This window comes from Miniopterus schreibersii (genome assembly GCF_964146895.1).
Source record: "Miniopterus schreibersii genome assembly, chromosome: 17".
Taxonomy (NCBI): Eukaryota; Metazoa; Chordata; class Mammalia; order Chiroptera; family Miniopteridae; genus Miniopterus; species Miniopterus schreibersii.
Window position 1 is genome coordinate 4470045 of NC_138117.1, and position 21004 is coordinate 4491048.

The 21004-nt window shown below is 59.2% G+C and overlaps 1 protein-coding gene across 1 annotated transcript; it reads right to left on the reverse strand.

The window, feature by feature from the left end:
* Positions 1-1931: 1931 nt before the first annotated feature.
* Positions 1932-20434, reverse strand: GDF6 (growth differentiation factor 6). Its single transcript, XM_081116853.1, has 2 exons — positions 19941-20434; positions 1932-4881 (listed from the first exon to the last, which is right to left on the reverse strand). The coding sequence occupies exons 1-2, from the start codon at positions 20347-20349 to the stop codon at positions 3935-3937; spliced, it is 1356 nt and encodes a 451-aa protein (XP_080972979.1). The 5' UTR covers positions 20350-20434; the 3' UTR covers positions 1932-3934.
* Between the last annotated feature and the right edge of the window lie 570 nt (positions 20435-21004).

A 21004-nucleotide genomic window follows, 5' to 3' on the forward strand; every position in this document is an offset into this window, starting at 1 on the left:
ATGGCAAATTCCATGAGATTGCTTAAAATAAACTAATTATAGCAGTGATACCCAGTATTTCGGGGGCCAGGCCACACAAACAAGTGATACTGACTGTGGAACACGCTGGGACAAACACAGAGCAGGGGTTTGCTACAGGGGTTGGCTGCCCCACGTCCAAAACCTCAACACACCTGTAACCTCACAGGGCCTACTAGTTGCACAGCTCAGAGTTACGAGATTATGTGTTACATTATATATATAGCACACGAAATATATAAATATATGCAGTATATCTGTGTGCGTAGAATAAAATGATTACTTATACATCCATAAGTATTGATATCTAGACACACATAGAGCCTAATAAGAACACCTACAACAGGAAAGTTAAAGTTAGGATGGGATCTTCCACTTTATGCTCTTTCCCTTATTAGCTCCTTCCCATAGGAGGAAGAGTTCCTAATCTGATGGGTCAAAGTCAATCATTTGTCTTAACATGACTTGCTCTCTTCTTTTAGTTTAATCTTTTTTAAAATATGTTTTTATTGATTTCAGAGAGAGGAAGGGAGCGGGGGAGAGAGATAGAAACATCAATGATGAGAGAGTCATTGATCGGCTGCCTCCTGCTCGCCCCCTGCTGGGGATCGAGCCCGAAACCCGGGCATGTGCCCTGACCGGGAATCCATCGGTGACCTCCTGGTTCATGGGTCAATGCTCAACCACTTAGCCACACCGGCCAGGCCAGTTTCACTTCTTTATTTCTATACCTAAGTAGCTAAGTCAGGTTGGTGTGCCCTATAGATCCAGACTTTTCAACTCTGGGGGAAGGGAGCAAAGGCCTTTGTCTTCCAAGCCTCTGCTTTGTTCCCCAGTCAAGCTTTTGCTGGAGAGCCTGCATCTCTCTACTATCATTTCAGAGACGCCCGTTCCCCTTAGAGCTCACTGTACTCTGTGAGGAGCTCTCTGGGTTGGAAACCCAGGTGGCCACTGTGGCAGCTTCTCCACCAGCTGGCTGCCCCCAATCATGGTGGCTAACTGCAAATTTCCCACACTGACATGTAGGGACCAATTAGAGAGCAGATAGATGATCTGTGGGCACAATCATATAGAGGTTAACTCCTTGGGCTCCAGGGTGTGAAAGAGCCAGGTTCAGATCTTAGCTCCTACTTCCTGGCTTGCTGGCCACGGCCGGTTACGTAGACCCTGCACCTGCTCCCTCACCTGCAGAGCGGGAATGATCAGAGTGCCCAGCGCCCCGGGTCTCGGAGGGGCCTAAGTGACATACAGCTCGGGCAGCATTATTTCTACAGTGCGGTGACAGAAAGCACTCGGAGTTACACTTGCACATAGGTCCCCCGATTTACAGCAAGTGAACAAACAGAAAAACATCTCATATCCTCTGCTTCCAACAGGCCGTAAATGTAAACAGTAATTACCGGCGGCTTGGTCGGCCTGGGTAATTTACAGCTTTCTTTCCTTCACATTAAAGAAACCAAGAAATAATCCCACTCCTACTTGGGGTCTTGAGATGCTGAAACAGGGCAAAAGTCTATCAACACTGTTCTCATAGCTGAGAGGGATTTGGTGAATGAATATTTCATGAAAAGAGAGCCATGGAAGAGTTATGAAGAAAAAGTGTGATTCTCGAGATTATGGCTTTGAAAATAACCAGTGTCTTTTCAGATATTCAATCTCATCCCGGAACTAAATACCACTGACGATGATTCCTTGAGAAAATAATTTTTCTAAGTAGATCCATATAAACCAGGCTGAGTTTTTAAGGGGGGGAAATGAGTTTAATAATACAGTATTAGATTGAGTATCATCCAGGAAAAGTATACTGTAAAAAAATGTTTTGAATATTAATTGACCTCTGGTAAATTTCCTGTTGTAAATACTTGTATTATAGTGAGGTAGACAGTTAAAAAAAACAACAACTCTCCACCAGACAGACTTAAAATTTTGTAATAATATTTAAGAAAATGATAACATTAAGAAAGAATGAAATATCTGATTAATGCTTAACTTTGTACAACTCGAATATAAACTTTAAAAATATTAGAAATTATAACATTTGAGTGCATATAATGTTTTGTACATTAAGATGAATTGCATGCTGTCCATGTTCTCTTTGCACTTTCGGTCGCCTTAAATAAACAAATATATACAGCCTTTAACAGAACAACAGTGCATCCAAAGCAAATGTGCATTTTAAATTATTTCTCCTGGCCAAGTCTTTTTTTTTTCTCTCTTCTACTCAGCATTTTATATTAGCATTTATCACCATTCTCACCCTTTCTTGGACATATTCTAGTTCTCTGAACCAAACAAGCAACAGTTTTAGATCAAGAGAGAGCAAAACCACTTTGGAAAAACAAAACTTTTTAAATGATCAGTACAAGTTCCCTTGTTTAAACCATTTCATGGTCGAAGATGAAGAGGAAGCGAACTTTTTCAAAGGGCCTACTTATGGGCAAAAATAATACTGGTGCAGGCTGGGGTGGGGGGGAAGTTCTTTTTTTTTTTGGACAATCTGGGAGCAGGTATTTCAATTGCTCTGAGCTCTCTCCTGCTTCCTTCCTGAAGACGAATTCCACCCCTGCCTCCCTCCTCACAGCCAGGCGTCTCCCACCCCGAGCTCAATGTAACACTTTGCTCTTTTCACAGTTTCTCATTACAAAGTTTTAAAAACATTGCCTAACTGGTAATTACAATCCGAAACAATTCTTTTGGGGGAGCCCTGGGCTATTGCTGGCTGGTAATCTTTCAGGAATGTCAGAGAGAGAGAGGAAGAAACACAGATTTTAAAGAAACTTGGGAGACAGGGACTTGCATCGCCTTTCAGCCCTCTCTGCTCCTGGCCTGCCCCGTCTCCCCATCCTCCAGGGGGGCCCACTACCTGGTCTTGCTATTTCTGGGGTCTTTTTTCCCTCTGCACCTCTTACCTTAGCTATACGGTTCTCCACCCCTACCCATTTTTTGTTTAACTGGGAAACTGCCTTCCCCTTAAAAGCAGATGTTTGAATTTTGGTAAATTCTGTTGTTCAAAGAAATCAATTAGAAACTGCCACGTGGGGGGGGGGGGGCTTTTCCCAGGTCACCTCCAGCCAGGGCTAAGGCACCTCAGTGTCAGGCGTCAGAGGCAGGCCTTGTGGTTTCTCATCCTCAGGGGGTTCCATTTGGACTCATTCCTGTCATTCCATCCATACCAGCTCCCCTTTCCCCACCAGAAAAGGCAACGGTAGAGCCAGTGTGACCTGACTCCCGGGAGTGAGATGCAGGTTGCCAGTTCTCTATGCCGGGCGCCGCCAGGGCAGGGCAGGGCAGGGCAGGGCAGGTACACCGGGGCCCGCCTCTTCCATGCTCTTCTAAAGTTAAGGCCTTTCTTAGCTTAGCTTTCCTATTCCTGGTGCCAACTCCTCTCCTTCAGCCCTTCTGCTTGGGGGGGGGGGGGGGGGTCACAAGGCATCGGCTATGACATGACCCGAACGACCCCCCTTCCATACCCAGGTAGAAACAATCAACCCAAGATGCGGTCCAAGGTGATTCTTCCTGCCACACTGTTTCTCTTCTTAAACTAGTATCCGCCCCCTCCATCCACGAAGCAGTTGAGAAACAGGCCTGTGCCTCCCCTCCCCCACCCTGCTATCAAAGCCTGCGAGGCGCGCAAGGCAATCCAAAGCCACAAGAATAAAGATACAAACTAAAGAAATCCTCCTTGGCTTGTTTTCCCAGGGCGGCCGGGCACGGGGTGAAAATCCCGTCTCTCCCTCTGGGCCGGCAGGAGAGAGGTCCCGGGGGCGGGGCGGGGCGGGGTCCGACCTCCCGCCTCCCCTCCGGCTGCACGTCCAGGCTGTTCCCCACCCTCCGCCTCCAAGGCCGGCTCCTCTTCTGACTCTACAGTCAGGCCTCCCCTGCGGTCACGGCCACGGCCACGGCCACGAAGGCAGCGCTACCTGCAGCCGCACGACTCCACCACCATGTCTTCGTACTGCTTGTAGACCACGTTGTTGCCCGCGTCGATGTACAGGATGCTGATGGGAGTCAATCGGGTGGGCACGCAGCAGCTGGGCGGCGTGGCGCCGGGGTCCATGGAGTTCATCAGCGTCTGGATGATGGCGTGGTTGGTGGGCTCCAGGTGCGAGCGCAGCGGGAAGTCGCACACGCCCTCGCAGTGGTAGGCCTCGTACTCCAGGGGCGCGATGATCCAGTCGTCCCAGCCCAGCTCCTTGAAGTTCACGTGCAGCGGCTTCTTGCTGCAGCGCAGCCGCGACTTCTTGCCGTGCCGCTTGCCGTGGCGGCTGGCGAAGGCCGTGCGCCTCCGCCGGCGGCCGGGCGAGGGCAGCCAAGGCCCGGCGTCCGGGGCGCCCGACGGCGGCGGCCACGACCCCTCGGCGCCCGCGCCCGCGGCCTCGGCCGAGTCCAGCTGCTCGCGCATCTCGGCGAACAGGTTCTTCCGCTGGGACCTGGTGAAGGCCACGAGCAGCGCGCGCTCCTGCGGGGGCCGCGCTCGCCGGCCGAAGCCCAGGCTCCGCAGGTCCGGGGGCGGCCCCAGCGCGCGCGCCTCGGGCTCCCCGGCGCCTTCGGGCTGCTCCCAGGCCACGCGCAGCTCCAGGCACAGCTGCGTCCCCGGCCCGCGGCGCAGGCCCTGCCCCAGGTCGAAGACCTCCCAGCCGGCCCGCGGCGCCCCCTGCGGGTCCAGGGTCCGCGCGCCCAGCAGCTGGGGCGCCTGGCACGCGGAGAGCTGCAGGCGCAGCGGGCCGGCGGGCGGGCCCCGGGGCGCGGCGGGCGCCTGGCGGAAGAGCCGCAGCTCCGCGCCCACCAGCTCTTCCCTGTCTGAGAGCGTGGACACATCAAACAAATACTTCTGTCTCCGGAGCGCGCTGTGCGAGAGATCGTCTGCGAGATAAAAAATAATTACCGTCAGTTTCACTTAAGGGGGAGATCGGCCGGCGCTCGGCGGCTGCCCCCGGGAGGAACAGGGCGGGCAGCGGGGCAGGCGGGCCCCCCAGTCCCGCTCCGCCGGCCGCGGGCCCGACCACCCCGGCGCGCGGGGGCGCACAGGGCAGCCCCCTCCGGCCGCCAGCCCGGGGCTCCCGGGGCGGAGCCGGAGGCCGCGGCCCCCCGCGTTCACCCGCCCCCCTGGGAGCTCGCAAGTGACCACGAATGTGCCCTCTGCGGTCGCGGGGCTGCCCCCCCCATCTCCTCTCAGCTGGCTCCTTGTCAGCGTTCCCATCTCAGCTTCAATGTCACCCCCTCTGATCTAAAGCAACTCCCCTCGGCCACTATCAGGGGACCCTGTGTCATCTTCCTGACACTTGGTACCATCTACAGTGACCTCGTTAATATTTCTCTTTAGTGCTGTGTTTTCCCCAGCAACACCCCCCCCCCAACCCCCGGCCACCAGCAGCAGCAGCAGCCTTGGGGGCCAGGCCCTGCCAGGCCCACCTTGCTCTCCCAGCCCTTGTGGACATGCAGGTCAGTCCACTCCTAGGACAGCCAGGCCCCATCCGGCTGCCCCCACAATCACCTGGAGAACCTAGACGTCCCCGCCGCCTGGGCTTGCCTCAGGCACTGAGTCAGTGTCTGAGGGCAGGGCCTGGGCATTGGGGTTTTGCTGGGGGATTTTTTTGGTTAGCTTTTTTTTTTTAAGTTCCAAGATTATTCAAAGGCACTTGCCTAGTTTAGAGCCACTGTGGTCCTGAGGGGAACCTGCTGCCAGCCAGGCTGTTTTGCAGAAGCATCTGGCCCAACACAAAGCACCCAGAATAAGGGGTTGTGTGATTTCTTAATTTCTCTTTTAAATTCACCATTTAGAAGCAAACCAAAGAGCGCTGGGGTGGGGGGCTGCAAATGAAGAAGCGCACGCACCAGGCATCCATCCACTGAGAAGACCCTGAATCCAGTAAGACAGAGACGCTTCTGGGAGCAGAAAACCTCAACCGCAAACACACACACACAGTGACAGCCTCCCCTCCTCCACCCACACAACCTGAAATCTTCCTGCTTTTCAACTGATCCTGCAGATAAATCTTTCGGTTACAGGTGAGAAATAAAAACTTGGGGCTTGTGTAGGGTGGGGGAGTAAAGGGCTTTTAAAATCCAAAGTGAATTCTTTGGGATGAAGGCAAAACTGGACTCTTTTTTTTTTTTTTTTTTTGACACATTTGTCTATAAAGCCAACCCCACTTCAATGTGCAGGGCAGAAAGCTAACCAGATTTTTCTGGGCTGCCTTCTCATAAAATATTTACAACCCAGCAAATACAAAAATCCCCAAAGCCCCCAGCTTTCCCCAGAAGCTAGTAAAGTTTGGGTCGATTGCAATAGTAAAAGTGTCACTGGGTCCCAGGTTCGACCCTCACTGCCAGTCCAGATGTGGCCCCAGGGCACTAGGTCTGGAGCCTCAGCCACACCCAGTCCCCCCTCCCCGCTCGGGCTGACCGCAGCTCGGCCGCCTCACTCTCACACACAAGTCCCAACCTGAGAGGGAGCTGTGGGAAGGGTTAGAGAGGTGAAAAGGGAAAAGTTGCTGGAGGCAGCTGATTTATAGAAGCCAAGACCTTCAAAACTACCAGGGTCACATTAACATCAGCGGGAACTCAGCACACTTTCTCCCCCTGTAAAGAAACCCGTGTCTGACAAAGCTCAGCCGCCACCCAGACCCCTGGACCTGTGGCCTGAGGCGTCACCCTCCTGCCTCTCCTATTTCTCCCCAAACCAAGGATGTGGTGAGAGGGACAAGCCTTGAGCCACTTGCTGCCCCAGCTAAATATTGAGAGGGCTGACACAGTTTCCATCTTTATCCACAAGCACAGAATAGTTCCGTGAAGTAGGTATCCCTATTGCTCCCATTTTACAGATGGGAAACTCAAGGCTTGGAGAAATTAAGGTAATTACCAAAGTCTGAGGGCTAGTAGTAAGTGGTAAGGCTGAAATCCAAACCTAGGTCTATTTAATTCCAAAGTGGGCCAAACATTTAGGCCCGAAGCCCCACTGCCCTCTTGCCTCCCCATTACATCCCGGTACAAAGATCTAAAAGCAACCAGTAGTTGCCAGGGCATAAGGGATGCGATCTAATCCAAACTGCATTTGCAGGGCTTGCTAGGATAAAACCCACGTCTGCTTACATCATTCTTGAGAGTCTGTCAATGGCTGGAGAGCATTAGGCAGGTGTAAGGGATGATTTATTCCTCTCAGGGGCAACATGGAGAGATCAGCCAACCTGCTTTTGTTTGCATCTTTTTTTTTTTTTTTTTTTTTTTAAGTGTGGACTAGTCAATGGCTAGTCTGCGCAGCTAAGTCCCATTTCTCTAGTCCGCAGGAGTGGTCAGAAGAGAGGAAAGTATCTATAGAGAGAGGGCTCCACTGATTCCGCAGCCTCGGGCACACTTACTCTTCCCAGGGCTCGGGACAGAGCACAGATGGGGGCTTCAGCCTGTGTCCTGCTCCTTCCCCTCCCAGACCAGTTCCAGTCCACGGTTTGCTGGGCCTCACCTGCATGCACGTGGACACTCTCACCCACAGGTCCAAGCTCCCAGGCCACGGGTGCACACATTGGAGCTGGATACACTCTTATGAGGCCATATGCCTCTCATATTTCTCCCCAAACCAAGGATGTGGTGAGAGGGACAAGCCTGAGGCACTTGCTGCCCCAGCTAAACGTTGAGAGGGCCGACACAGTTTCCATCCTTACTTTATCCACAAGCACAGAACAGTTCCGTGCCATGGAGGTGGGTGCAGGACTATTTGGGCAAGAACTCTGTGGCTCGGGTACCACAGTAGAGTAGTAGCTCCCAAACCCACTAAATAAAAAAATAAAACCACTAAATCTGCTAGGGAACCTCTATCTGCATCCTTAGGATCACATAGCAACTTGTTAAAAATGTAAATTCTCTTGGGCCCCAGAGATTGATGGTAGGGCCCAGAATTTGCACTTTTAGTAAGTTCCCAGATGCTGCTGATTCTGCTGGTTGGGGATCCCACCTTAAGAAAACTAATCTAGATGAGTCTGTTCCTTGGCTCTTCAGATTCCCCACCATTTGGGGAGGGCGCCATTGGAAATGGGCGCAATAGGGCTCCCCGGCCACAGCGCCAGCCCCTCCCCCCCGCAGGACTGAAGGTGGTACTCCCCCCAGGTGGTACTCCAGAACCCAGTTACCTTCTTGCCCCAGCCCCTCCTGCCCCATGCCCCAGCCACCCTCACATTTTTTTCCCCTTTCGGCCACATATGCTCTCGCTGGGTCTCCAGAAGCTCTAACCCCTAAACAGAGGGTCCAGGAAGGTGGCGGCTCCGTGCAGAGCCCCTGCAGACCACATTCCCCGCCTGTCTGGACCTGCTCTGGAGCCGCGCATCACAGAAATAGCCCAGAGGAGGCATCTGACCCGGGGAGTGCACACCCCACTGTCCATCTGTCTGCCGTGACCCTGCAGACACTCTGCCTTCTGACGGGGCATCACCAGGCCTGGCTCTGCCGGCCCTCCACACTCCTTTTCACAAAGCTCCTTTCCCATTCAGTTCTGTATAAATGAGGACTGACACTACCAGGGACCCTCCCCCCCCCCCCACCTTGACGAGAAACATTGCACTTTTCATTTCAAAATCTGTCCCTGACACTTTCCTGTACCTTGGAAGTGAATCGTTTGCTTTGGGCTTTTAAATAAAATTGATCAGGAATACATCGTGGGGTTTCCTGGCTTCATTTTTGCTTGTCATTTCCCCCAACCTGGCCTGTTACAGCGTGGCTCAGACCCCGGTTAACTCAGCGTTTGTTGGGTATTAGACATGTGGACCTTTCAGGTTACAGCCGCTGGATTTGTGCTCCTCAACTGCCCCTGGTGGGTGGCAGAGACAGAAGGGGGAGAGGAGAGGGGGCAAACCACCTGCGTATGGGAGGAAAATTCTTCATAATCAGATCAGCCTTTTTAAAGAGCAAGTTGGTAAAAGGTGGGGGACACCTCCAACGTGCACACCTGGGGTGGAGGTGATAGAAAACACAGACACCAAAAACAGGAAAGCAAATAACCAAACAAAAGAAAAAGCTGATCGCTGGCAAGGGAGGGACTACTAGTCCCAGGTTAGGGGAGGAAACTGGCTAAGACAGGCAGAGGCGTCGGTGCAGGGTCACAGTGTTCGGCTGAAGGAAACTAGAGAAGCAAACAAACCCTAGATAGGAAAGGAAAGGATGCCCCAGGCGCCAAAACCAGACCCTGGGAACCTGAGCCCCTGGAGGGTGGCCTCAGGGAGAGCCGCGCACCGGCCGGATGCGCGTGGCTCCCTGGACCACCCTGCTTTCCAAAACCTGCCCCTTCCTTTGGTCTCGAGAAGAAACGGCCTGCACTGCAGTTTCTCCAAGACATCTCTGAGAAGAGGCCACAGCTCGAGGTCCCTCTTGAGAGTCCTAGTTGGATTTTCTGACACCCGCCGGCCCGAGGGTGCGCCCGCGACCCCAGGGGCCCTGCGCGCCGCAGACGCGGTGCTCCCCCAACGCGCCTCCGCACAAGTCCCTCCCGGGGGCCCTGGACCCTTACTCTCCAGGTATCTGGTCTACCCCACCGCCCCTCCAGCTGTCCTGTCTGCCCCAGGTCCTCCCAGACAACAGCCCTGCGGCCCCACCCCACTCCCGCAGGTGCAGGGGGAGGAATGTTCCCCGCCCTTATAAAGGAAACTCCGAGGACTTTGCAGCTAAGTCTCTCCCTCCCCCTCACTTGGAACCAGCAGGCGGCCTTGAAGCTTAAGGGGCGCCCGCTCAGGGCTTTGATGGACTCTGCCCCTGAATCCCCACCTCGGGGGTCCGAGGTCCATCCCACAGCTACACCCATCTATAGATGAGGGAAAGGGGAGGGGGCTGTGCTCCAGGAGGTGTCCTCACTTGCCCTGTATCTTGCAGCTAGTGAGGGACAGGACCTAAAGGTCTTAGTTCCAACCCCACCTTCAGTCCTGCAGCCATGCCCCTCCAGGAGGGTCCTGACAGGGCCACGAGCAACAAGGGAGGGAGGAAGCAGGGCACATTCATGGTCAGGGCCATCAACACAAGGTGGGCCGCATCCCCCCAGGATTTGTTTTAAGCAGGAATTCATGGCTGGGATTGCAGTCACTTCTTCCCTGGGTCCCTCGGTTCTGGTGCTGCCCTGAGGCGCCACAGTGCACAAGCTGGAAACAGAATCAGGTGCACTGAGTGGGATAAAATGAACCACCAGCCCTCTGCCCTCCACAAGCTTCCTTTCCCGTTAAGTCCTGTGTAAAAGAGGCCTCTCTGGATGCTCCAACAATGACCCTCTCCCAGGACACAGATCTTCAGGGCATCCCTCTGTGCTCTTGTCCTGAGTGGGGCCTCTGCTGAGATCTGAGCCTTGCAAACTGCTGAGCTCACTAAGCATCGTCACTTAGGCCTAGATTCAGTGTGTGTGTGGGGGGGCACACAACACAACTCAGCCTCTCCAGGGTGCTCCTGCTTGACCACCCAGCATAATCGTCATAACAGCAAACACTGGTGTAGCACTTACTATGTGCTAGGCATAATCTACATTTTTAACTTACAAACTCATTCGAGCCTCAACACCATCTATGGGGGGGGGGTCACCATAATGCTCATATTATGGATCAGAAACAGAGCTTAAAAGTAACTTGCCCGAGATAGTAAGAGGCCTTGCTCCAGTATCTGTGCCACCACCCTGGACATCCCAGCTCTTCCTCTCTGTCCCTGGTAAAATCCCTGAGAAAGTTCCAGCTCTTTCTTGCTGCCGGTGCCTGGAGGCAGAGATCAAATCCTGGCCTCCAAGAGTCACTCACTTGCTAATCAGCAGAACTGAAGGGAAGCCAACGATTGGACTTTTGACAGAGAACTTACAAGGAAATTTAATCTTCTCACCTACAAAATGAGGATACCACCACCAGCTCACAGTCTAAAGAGAGAGTGGAAAGTGAGGTAAGACGTAGGCAAGGTATCTGATGGTAGGAGCAAGTGTTAGTGACTAACAACGGGGAATGAGCACAGGAATCTAGAGTCTGGGAGTTGCTGGCTGGTGACCTCGGGTGGCCTGAGTCACTTAATCCCTGCCAGTCTCATGTGCCTTAACTGTAAAATGGGAGACCACCCCTGCTCTGCGGAGTCACTCTAAAGGTCAGAGCCAAGGCACCCGGGCTGTGCGTGAAACACGGAGCACCCAAAGCATGCAGACGGCATTACTTACAGCTACCTGCAGCCAGGTAGGAGGAGATGCGTGCACATGGCCTCCTCTTGGCCTTATGTGAGGAGGGGCAGTTGTTACCTCCACGGGATTTGCAGAAGTGAGTGGAGGGAAAGTGCTGGAGAGAGGGGTAAAGAGAGAAGCAGAGGCTTCCAGTTCCTGCTCATCTAAGTTCCAGCAAAGGGCCCTGACCACCTGGACCCTTTTCAGTGCCTCCAGGCCAAATCCACCACTGGTCCCGCCCACAATGCCAGGCGAGCAGATGACCTCCAGCCTGAAGCTCCTCAAGGACAGGACCCTCCTTACAGGCTCGGTCCCCTGTGGGATCAGGGCCAGGGCCAGCCCACAGGCTAACCCTCTGGCTTCCAGGCTGAGCTGTGGGTGCAGTCCTGAGAGGCCTGGGGGTTAGTCTCCTGGCCCCACCTCCTACTCCCCCCCTTTAGTGCCCTTTTGTGAGGTATGGTCTGTCCACAGAGCTAGTCTGGGGTGGGGGTGGGGGCAGTGCTCCCCTCCTCTTCATTCAGCAAAAGCCCGCACTGAACCTGCTGGAGGGGACAGTGGGGGTTATAGCAATGAATGACCCCTTGGGCTGCCCTGCCACCTGGCCAGCGGTGCGAGTCACCCCGACACTCCCCTTGGTGTGCCTCCCAGCTACACACACTCAGCAGCCCGGCTCCTCTGGGTCTCTCAGCTTCCCCAGTATTTCCCCCAATAGGTAGCCCTGCATTTTTCATCTTCTTCCTGCTTCCAAAGCGCAAGGTGAGTCCTCCAGAGTCTCGGGGAGGCTTACCCACCCTCTCCCCAAGCCTCTCAACCCGCCCTCCTTCCAGGACGAGCCTGGGCCTTGTAAACGGGTCCGGTGGCCTCCTCGGGTCCTGCAGAGGAAGCGCGGTGTTAGCAGTTAGCAGTCCCAGCCCAGGCGAACGTGAGGCGGGAGGGGAGGGCAGGGGAGGGGAGAGGAGGGGAGGGGAGGGGAGGGCAGGGGAGGGGAGGGCAGGGGAGGGGAGAGGGAGGGGAGAGGGAGGGGAGGGGTGGGGAGGGGTGGGGAGGGGAGGGGAGGGGGAGGGGAGGGGGAAGGGAGGGGTGGGGAGGGGGAAGGGAGGGGAGGGCAGGGGAGGGCAGGGGAGGGGAGGGCAGGGGAGGGGAGAGGGAGGGGAGGGGTGGGGAGGAGAGGGGTGGGGAGGGGAGGGGAGGGGGAGGGGAGGGGGGAAGGGAGGGGTGGGGAGGGGGAAGGGAGGGGAGGGCAGGGGAGGGGAGGGCAGGGGAGGGCAGGGCAGGGGAGGGGAGGGGGAAGGGAGGGGAGGGGAGGGGAGGGGAGGGGGAAGGGAGGGGTGGGGAGGGGGAAGGGAGGGGTGGGGAGGGGGAAGGGAGGGGAGGGCAGGGGAGGGGAGGGGAGGGGGCTCCGCCTTCCACTCGAGGGAAAACAGAACTCCGCCTGCGCTCAGAGCCTAGGCCTCCGCCGCAGAAAGCCAGTGTCTGTCCAGTGGGCTCGCCCCGCAGGAGCCCAAATGCGCCCCGGGGGGTATTCTCTTGCCTCTCTAGAATGAAATGGACTCATTTATAAAGTAGTTTCCATGAACTTGGTGCAAACCCTCGTGGCCGCGCGCTCTGAGAGGGGCCCCGGCGCCCGGACACATCGCCCTGCGTCTCCTTTCACCGCTGTCCACCGGCCTCCCGACCCGAGCGGCTCAAATCTTAATTCCACATCACTTTAGACGAATCCCAAACAGAGGCTCGGTACGGTCCCCACACGCTGCGCCCTCTCCCCACCTTTCCGCTTCCCGAAAGCAGCCTGCGCCCCGACGTCCTCCGCTCTGGTGTCCCCGCGGCCGCGGGCCTTCCCCTGGGGCCGCGCGCCGGGCCCGGACCCGGTGGACTGTCCAGGGGGCCGCCCTCCCCGCACGGCGGACTCGCGGGGCCTCCCGGGAGCCCAGGGGAGCGCCGCGGGCCCGGGAAGAGGGGTGCGGGTTGTTTGGGGGAAGGGGAGAGTACCCGGGAAGGGAGAATCGTAGACGGGAATCCTCGGCTGGGGCAGGGACGTGCTCGCTCGGGCCTTCGACTCGGAGCTTCAAGGTGAAGGGTGGAAGAACAGGTTCCCGCCTCCCGCGGTCTCCCCGCTCCAACCAGTTCAGAGGTTGCAGGCGGTGCGGGCGGTGCGGGAGACGGGGGTTCAAGCTGGCGCGTCGTAGGTAAGATCCGGCCCCTCAGCGCCCCGGGCTCCGCGCGGGAGAAGCCTCTCCGACGTGCTCCTCCGAGGGCTGGGCCGGGCGCAGCTTCCGAAGAGGGGGCCGCCCAACTCCGCTCCACTTGGGGGGGCTCCGAACCCTAAATGACGCCGCAGCAAAATGAGACTCGTGGTGGCAGCTTGGGGCGGGAGTCTAGCATCGTTCCATCTCGTCCCCACGGGGTGTCGACTGGGAAGTGGGGCGGGGGCCGGACCGACGTGGCCTGAAGGCAGATTTGCGCCGACTCGCTTAGGTTCCCGCGCGTCCTTGAGGAAGGGAGGGGTGGGCACACCATCCCCCCCCCCCCCCAAAGGGAGCGCTCCGCGCTGCCCCAGCTCCGGAAGCTAAACGGAGCCCGCTGGGGCCGGAGCCAGGCCCGCCCGCGTCCTCTCCCAACGCCCACCCCGGGGCCCTGAATCCGTGCCCCGCCCCCAGGCGCCCCAGCTCCTGGAACTCCACCCGGGGCCGCGCGCCGCCCCGAGCGCACCCGACCCTGGGCCCCCAGCGTCGCTAATGGACTGTCCCGGAAGGCAGAAAACAGCAACCCTGGAACCCATTAGGCCGAGGAGGATCTATTTAATTCCTGTAAACAGGAGATACCATTTAACCAACATCGAACTTAAAAAATAAACAGCCAGGGCTTTAAAAAGTGGGGAGAGAGGCAGCGGAAGCCAAGCAACGAAATGGCCTGGTGCGTCCAAATTCCCGCCTTGCACACCTCGCGGCCTCGCCTGAGATTCCGCCTCCGGGTCCGAGCGGGGCTCCTGGACACGCGAGGGGCGATCGAACGCACGCCCTTCCCTTTCCTTGGAGCCCCAGGATTGCCGCTGGTTTGCTCCAGGTCGGCTGACGCGCGCAGCCGTCCTGGAGGGAAACAAAGTTTCCTTCTGCCCGATTCCTGCCACACCATCTCTCCCTCGTCCGTCCGTCCTGTTCCCTGCCCCGCCCCCCCCTCCGCCGCTCCAGCAAGACGTCGCGAATTTCCAGGAGGAGTGCAGGCCGCCTGAACCCCGAGAACTCCGGCTGGAGAAAAGAGGGGCGCGCTAGGGCCTCTGTCAATGCAACGCCCCACGTTCCCCACGGGTCCTGACCACACGCATCCTCTCCGGTCCGAAAGGGGAGCTTTCATATCCTGGTTCGGTTTTCTGGAAAAAGGATTCACAAAGGCCTGTCCCGGGCTGTGGCTTAGGTTATTTTTGTTTTAAAATGTGCAGAAATGACAAGGATGCTTGAGCATGTTTTTCGATCCCTTCCCCCACCAACAACTTTAGGGCGCAAACTCGCAGAGCCAGAGAGCCTCCCGCGGTGGGGAAAGCTGCCCTGGCCCTCAGATGAGAGTCTCCAGTTCATCAAGGTCCCCTGGCCCTCAGATGAGAGTCTCCAGTTCATCAAGGTCCCCTGGTCCCCAGATGAGAGTCTCCAGTTCACCAGCTCCCCTGATCCTCAGATGAGCGTCTCCAGTTCACCAGACTCCCCTGGTCCTCAGATGGGCGTCTCCAGTTCACCAAACTCCCCTGGTCCTCGGATGAGCGTCTCCAGTTCACCAAGCTCGCCCAGAATTCCGGCGCCAACTTGCACTCGCTGCAGATGGCTCTAGACGGTCCCAGCTTCTTGCTAAGGCGGACTTGTAAGGGTCGCACGAGGCAGTCCTTTAGGCCTTAGGGATGCTGCCGACAATAACTGGTATTCACCAACGTGCCAGCGGCTGGTTGGTTGGTTGGTGGCCTTCGTGTTGTAATCATTCCAACCAGAAGTGCGGAACAAACTTGTGGTTTCAGGCTTCCTTCCCTTTCCTCCGGGGCTTTCCCCAGGACCTTCCAGTCCACCTGGCTGCAGCAGGGTCCCGAACCTGCTGCGGGGTAACGCAACCCGCGCGCGGGCGCTCCCGCGGGCACGCGCACACGCGCACGCACGCGGGCGCCCAGCCATCCCTTCCCAAGGCTGCTCCCTCTTTCCGGGGAAATGAAGCCTAGATTGGAACCTTCTGCCGGCTTCCTCGCTTGGCCGTCTGGTCTGCATTAGTGTTTTTATAAGGGGCTCAAACAAATCGAATACAAGGTCACCAAATAATTAACAGTCGTGAATTCCCTCCGTCCCCATTAAAATACTTCCCCGCTTATAGTTCATTTTCCGTTTGCCAACGACAACAGGGTCCGGGCAAAAGCGCTGCTGCGCTGATTACGAGAGCGCTCTGCGGCCCAGGTCCACCAGAAACTCGCTGTTTGGCATAAACGCTCCGTACGCGACGAACTTCCATCGCGAGGGAACCCTGCGGCCCTTAGAATGCCCTCCCCGCAGCCCGGCTAACCCCCCCCTCGTCCTGCCCTGCCCCCCGATAATCACCACCCAGAAGGTAAACCAAGAAGCCAGCACGCGCTCAGCCGCAAACTCCCCCGAGATTCCTTTCTAGGGTGTCAGGTTCTGCAAGGGTGTTCCGATCTCGTTTTGGGTTTTATCTGTCCCCTGCTGCCTCCTTTCTGAGAGCGCGATTGTGACAACCACCCAAAATAATAATAATAACAATTTTAAGGAGTATTCCCATTTCAAACTCATCTGGAAACCTGAGTCCCAGCAATAGTCTTCCACTCGTTTTGGTTCCCTCATCCTTGGGAGGTGTTTCTGTGCCCCCTTGTTGGAATTTTGTGGCATTTCTCACTCCATAAACTGGAAGTCCGGTTTTGTTTCTCTCCCTCCCCCTCCGCCAGCCAGTTGTAGTCATAGAAGCTCTAGCTGTCGGACTGCCCAGGGCCCAGGGTTCTGGGTCCAGGCTTTCCCCGAGTTCTATTTTGCACTAGGTGTAACTTCTCTATACCCCGCCTGGTCCATTCTGGTCCTGTGACTGTACCAACACGCACATATGCCCACTTTATCATCTTTATAGATCCAAAACCATTTAAAATATCAGCGACAACAAAGTCTGTGCCCTTTACAAGGCATATAAAGAGGAAAGAAAGCAGACCCTTAAATCCAAAGTTCCACTCCAGCTACTAAGTGGGGTAGGAAATCTGTCCACTGGTTTGCTTCTTGCCACAATCCTTCAGAAACGCCCTCACCCCTCACTCTCTCTTTGGAGTGTCACCGGCAAGCATGTGGGTCTAGAGCCAGGTATGAGCTTCACCTCTCGCTATCTGTGTGACTTTGAGCAACTTGCTTAACCTCTCTGTTTTCCTTAATTCACCTGTGAAACAATGATTGTAGCATGTTCCTGGAGATTGTTAGAATTAAATAAAGTAACTCATGTAACAGACTGTAGCGTAATACTTGGTACACAGTCAATGCTCAGTGTATCTCGGCTACTATTGTAACCCCTAGAGGTTTGGATAACAAATCATAAGAAGGGACACATTAATGTTTTCTTTTTAACCTGCGATAACTTCTCCTTGGGGGGATGGGAAGGGAAGGGGGAGAGAAGGCGGCGGGGGCGAGGCAGAATGGATCACAGATCGTGCCGTCTTCATTGACCGAAAACGCTCCTCATTCACTCTGGAGTTGATCCCTGCTCTCCCACTCCTCATCGAGAGCTTCGGGCGGAACTTTCGGGGTCCCGAATTCCAGGGTGAGGGAAGCTGGTTGCCAATATTGCGCACGAATAAGCAGTTCCTGCCTTGCGAGCCAGCTTCGGGGTTCCTGCCACGTTCCTTGCTCCGCCCCCTGGGCGACCCCAGCTCCTTGCACCCAGGCTGCCGCGTTCGAGGGCGATTTCAACATCCTGGCGGCCCGGCGACCAGTCAGCGCCCGGCTCGCGGCGGCCGCCGCTCCCGCCCCCTGGCCCCGCCGCCCGCGGCTTGGGGGAGGGGACGCCCGAGGGGTTGGCGCGGCCGAGAGTCCCCACGTGGGAGGGGCGGAAGTCCCCGCTCGGGCCCGGGGATGCGCGGCCGGCGGGTCCCCTCCATCACGGGAGACTGGACACCGTCTGATGTGTTATGACATGAACCCTCAATTAGATCGCTGAGTTGAAACACTCCAATCAGGGCCCCGATGCCAAGCAAGCCCCGGAAGGTCCAGCCCGAGGTCACCGCCGGTGACACATCAAATCAAAATCAGTGAGAGGGAAAGCGAGGCTTTCCCTTTATCCAGCGGGGGCCGCAGCCCCAGAGCGCACCCCTCCTCCGAGCGCCCCCTCCAGCCCGCCGCTCGCGCTCCTTCGCCCCCGCGCGGGGTGCGACCAGCCGCACAGCCTTCCCGGTCAATTAACTGACTTTCTGCGTGTTTTCCTGGGAGCCCAGGGCGCGGAGGAGACGGCGCGTTTGCGGCTGCGGCCCAGGCGGACGGGCCGCGTCTCCTGCGGCGGGGACCGCGCGCAGCCTCAGCGGTCCCCGAGCCCAAGCCCGGCGCCTGAGCTCGGTCCAGCCAGCCTGGAGACCTTGGCTCGGAAACAGAGCCCCCTCCCACCCTCAGCCCGGGCGCGCCGCCAGGCCCTTCCCTACCTCCGGCGCCCCGGGGCGTCCAACACGGTGCCCGGGAGAGCTGCAGCGTCAGCAAGGGTGCAGCGAGCCCGTGTCTGACCCCGGCCCTCAAGCCCCAGGGACCCCTTACACTCCCCTGGACGCCACCGGCTGCCGTGGACGCCTCCGAACCCCCCGCAGAGTCCCTTGGTCCGGTGCCAAACGCGCGGGCGCAGGGGGCGAGCGAGCGAGGGGTGCCTGCTTGGGGGAGGGGTGCAGTTTCTTGAAATTTCCCCGAAGGGAAAGGAAAATGCGCGCCCCACCATGCGCCAGCCTGGGCCTCCGGGGTTTCCTCCCCTGGGGAAAGGCCTCCGGAGCAGTTTTCTCCGAGCTCCTCGGTCTCTCCGGCGACTAGGGTGGTGGGAAAGGCGGCAGCCGGACCGACGATTAGGAGGGAGGCAGGCAGAGCCCGGAGAGGAGGGAGGAGCCGGCGAGCTGCGCCCGTGGTTCCGTGGCCCGGGACCCGGGTCCAGAGCTACGGAGGGGCCACGTGTACTTGCTAAGGTGGCTTTTTAGTCCTAAAATCACCATATAATACCCGGCGTGAATCTGCCGCCTGGACCTTTCAGCAGCTCAGGAACCTCGCTGACCTCGGGCTGCAGCCTCGAATCTCCCTTGGGCAGAACCCTGGCCCGCGAGGAAGACGGCTGCGCGCGAGGAGCCTGCGGTCCGGAGCCCGGGAAGCCCGGGGCCCTTGGCCGGCTCGGAAAAAGCCTCGAGGGCACGCGGGTGCCCAAGGCAGCGGGACAGCGCGGCCCGCCCCGCCCCGACCCCGGCGCTCGCCGGTCCCTGGGTGACCCCACTTTCACTGGCCAGCAGTGGGAGGCGGGGGAGGGTCAACGCGCGGAGCTCCCTCCGGGCAGGACGCGGAGCAGATAACAGCCTCTCTCTTATCTCCTTCCTTTCCCCTCGGCCCCCACCTCCCCTTTTCCCTTCCCTCCCCTTTTCCCTTCCCTTCCCTCTTCCCTTCCCTTCCCTCTTCCCTTCCCTTCCCTTCCCTTCCCTTCCCTCTTCCCTTCCCCTCCCCCTTCCCTTCCCCCTTCCCTTCCCCCTTCCCTTCCCCCTTCCCTTCCCTTCCCTTCCCTTCCCTTCCCTTCCCTTCCCTTCCCTTCCCTTCCCTTCCCTTCCCTTCCCTTCCCTCTCCATCCACACTTTGTCTCTCCCCTTTAGGAGCTGGGTGCCTGCGCCCGCAGATCCCTCTCGGGTTTCTGGGACGGGGGGAGCCCGAGGTTCTCCCCCTGCTGCAGTCCAAGCCCAGCAGCGAGGAGCGGGCGCCAGGGTTTCTGCAGACACCAGGCCGGCGCCCACTCCCGCTCCCGAGGGCCAGGGACTGCGGCCCTGGTAGGAGCGCGAGGGAGGCGCGCTGGCTGGCTGGCTGGGAAGGGTGGGCGAGCGCTCACTCCCACGCACCGTGTGGATTAAGTACCGTACCAACCAGCCCCAGCCTCAGCTGCCCTGCCCCGGCCCCGGCCCCGGCCCCGGCCGCCCTGCCCGCTGCTGCCTCCGCGGAGCGGCGGAAAGCGCCCGGCGGAAGCAAAACAAGCCCGGGGCGCGGGGCTCCGACCCAGCTGCGATCCCCACGCTCGGCACCCGGACGAGCCCAGGGCCCGAGCAGCCGCGGGCAGAGGGCTCCGCGGGGCCAGGCGCAGCTGGCTGACTCGCTCCCGGCCCGCGGGACTCGCTTTCCCCCCGGGCGGACGGGACCCCGGGCATCCCAACGCCCGCTCTGCCCCGCGGTCCGCTCGGTCCCCACGGCGGCTCAGGCCTTGGACCGCGCACCCCGCAAAACCCGGGACCCCGCGGCGCGGTCCCATCAGTAGCCAGTCAGCACCCGCGCTCCCCCCCAGCCACCCGAGGAGCGGGTTCAGCAAACGACGGGCGCAGGAAGAAGGCAGGAGAGGGAGCGGAGGAAGGGGGACCGCGGGCTGTAATTACATCTGCAGCCGCGTCAAGAGCCTTCCCCGGGCTCCCGAAGGCGCGACTGAAGGACGGAGGAGAGGCGGCCAGCGCGCGGGGCACCCACGGCAGCGCCCCCCGAGCCCGAGCGGCGCCCGGCTGCGGGGCGCCGGGGAAGGAGCGCGGCGCCCTCCCGGCACTTACCGAGTCCCCTGTCTACAAAGCTGGTGATCGTGTTGGCCGACCTGGAGGACTGGAAGAAACTGGCGTTTATGCCCAGCTTCTCGGCGATGGAGTACGTCCTGTAGATGGACAGCATGTACTCGTGGGGCACCACGCGCGGGCCCCTGCCCGGGGGCTCCGGGGCGGGCGGCGGCCGGGGCCCGTGGCGCGCCCGCGGCGGGGGCTCCCGGGGCTCCGGGGCCGCGGGCGCCGTGGTCCTCTCCGGCGGCGCCCGCGGCGTCTTCCCTTCCTTGCGGCCCCGCGGCCCCTTGGCGGAGCCCAGGTCGGCGGGGGACGTGGAGGGCGAGATGGCAGCCTGCTGGAAACCCGGCAGATCCCACAGGAAGCCGACGAGGAAGACGGCCGAGAGCAGGACCCTGGGAGCATCCATGGCGGGAGCGCGGCGGCGTCTTCCCCAGAGACGGCGGCGCGGGCGCGGGAGCCGCGGAGTGGCTGGACAGCGGCCGGGGCCCGGCTCCCGGGGCGGACTCGGAGCGCGCAGAGCCGGGTCGCAGCCACACAAACCCCGGCCCCGCCACGCCCCCTCCCGCCCCCAGCCGGGCGGGGGAGAGGGAGGGGAGGGGCGGGGGCGGAGGGGCGGCGAGGCCGGTGGCGCGGCCGGAGGTGTGGGCCGCGGGGCGCGCGGCGTGGGGGCGCGGGAGGGGGACGCAGCGCCCCCGCGGGACGCGCTCGGGGTTGCCGGCGGTGCGCGCAGGGCGGGCCAGGGGCGCCGGGCAGGGGGAGGCGGGCGCGGCCGCCTCGCAGCCAGGAATCCGGGGGCATCCGCAGCGCCAGGGGCCCCCTAGCGCCGTCTGAAGCCGGTCCCTCGGCAGCGCCGCGCGGGTCTCGGTCCCCGCCGGCCGCCTCCGCGCTGCCGGGAGCGTGCGGCCCGGGAGGAGGGACAGCCCGGGGTGGGCACCCCCGCAGCCCCCGGCGCGCTCGCTCCGGGCCGCGGCTCCCTCCTTCCTCCGCCCCAGCCTCGGGGCCGGCCGGTCGCTCCCCGCAGGGCCCAGCCCTGGGCCAGAGGAGCCTCGCCGCGCGCCAGG

Coding starts and splice junctions, on each gene's coding strand:
- GDF6 (XM_081116853.1), bottom strand. CDS start 20,349: ATGGATGCTCCCAGGGTCCTGCTCTCGGCCGTCTTCCTCGTCGGCTTC. Junction 4,882..19,940: donor CTTTGTAGACAGGGGACTCG/GTAAGTGCCGGG, acceptor TTTATCTCGCAG/ACGATCTCTCGCACAGCGCG.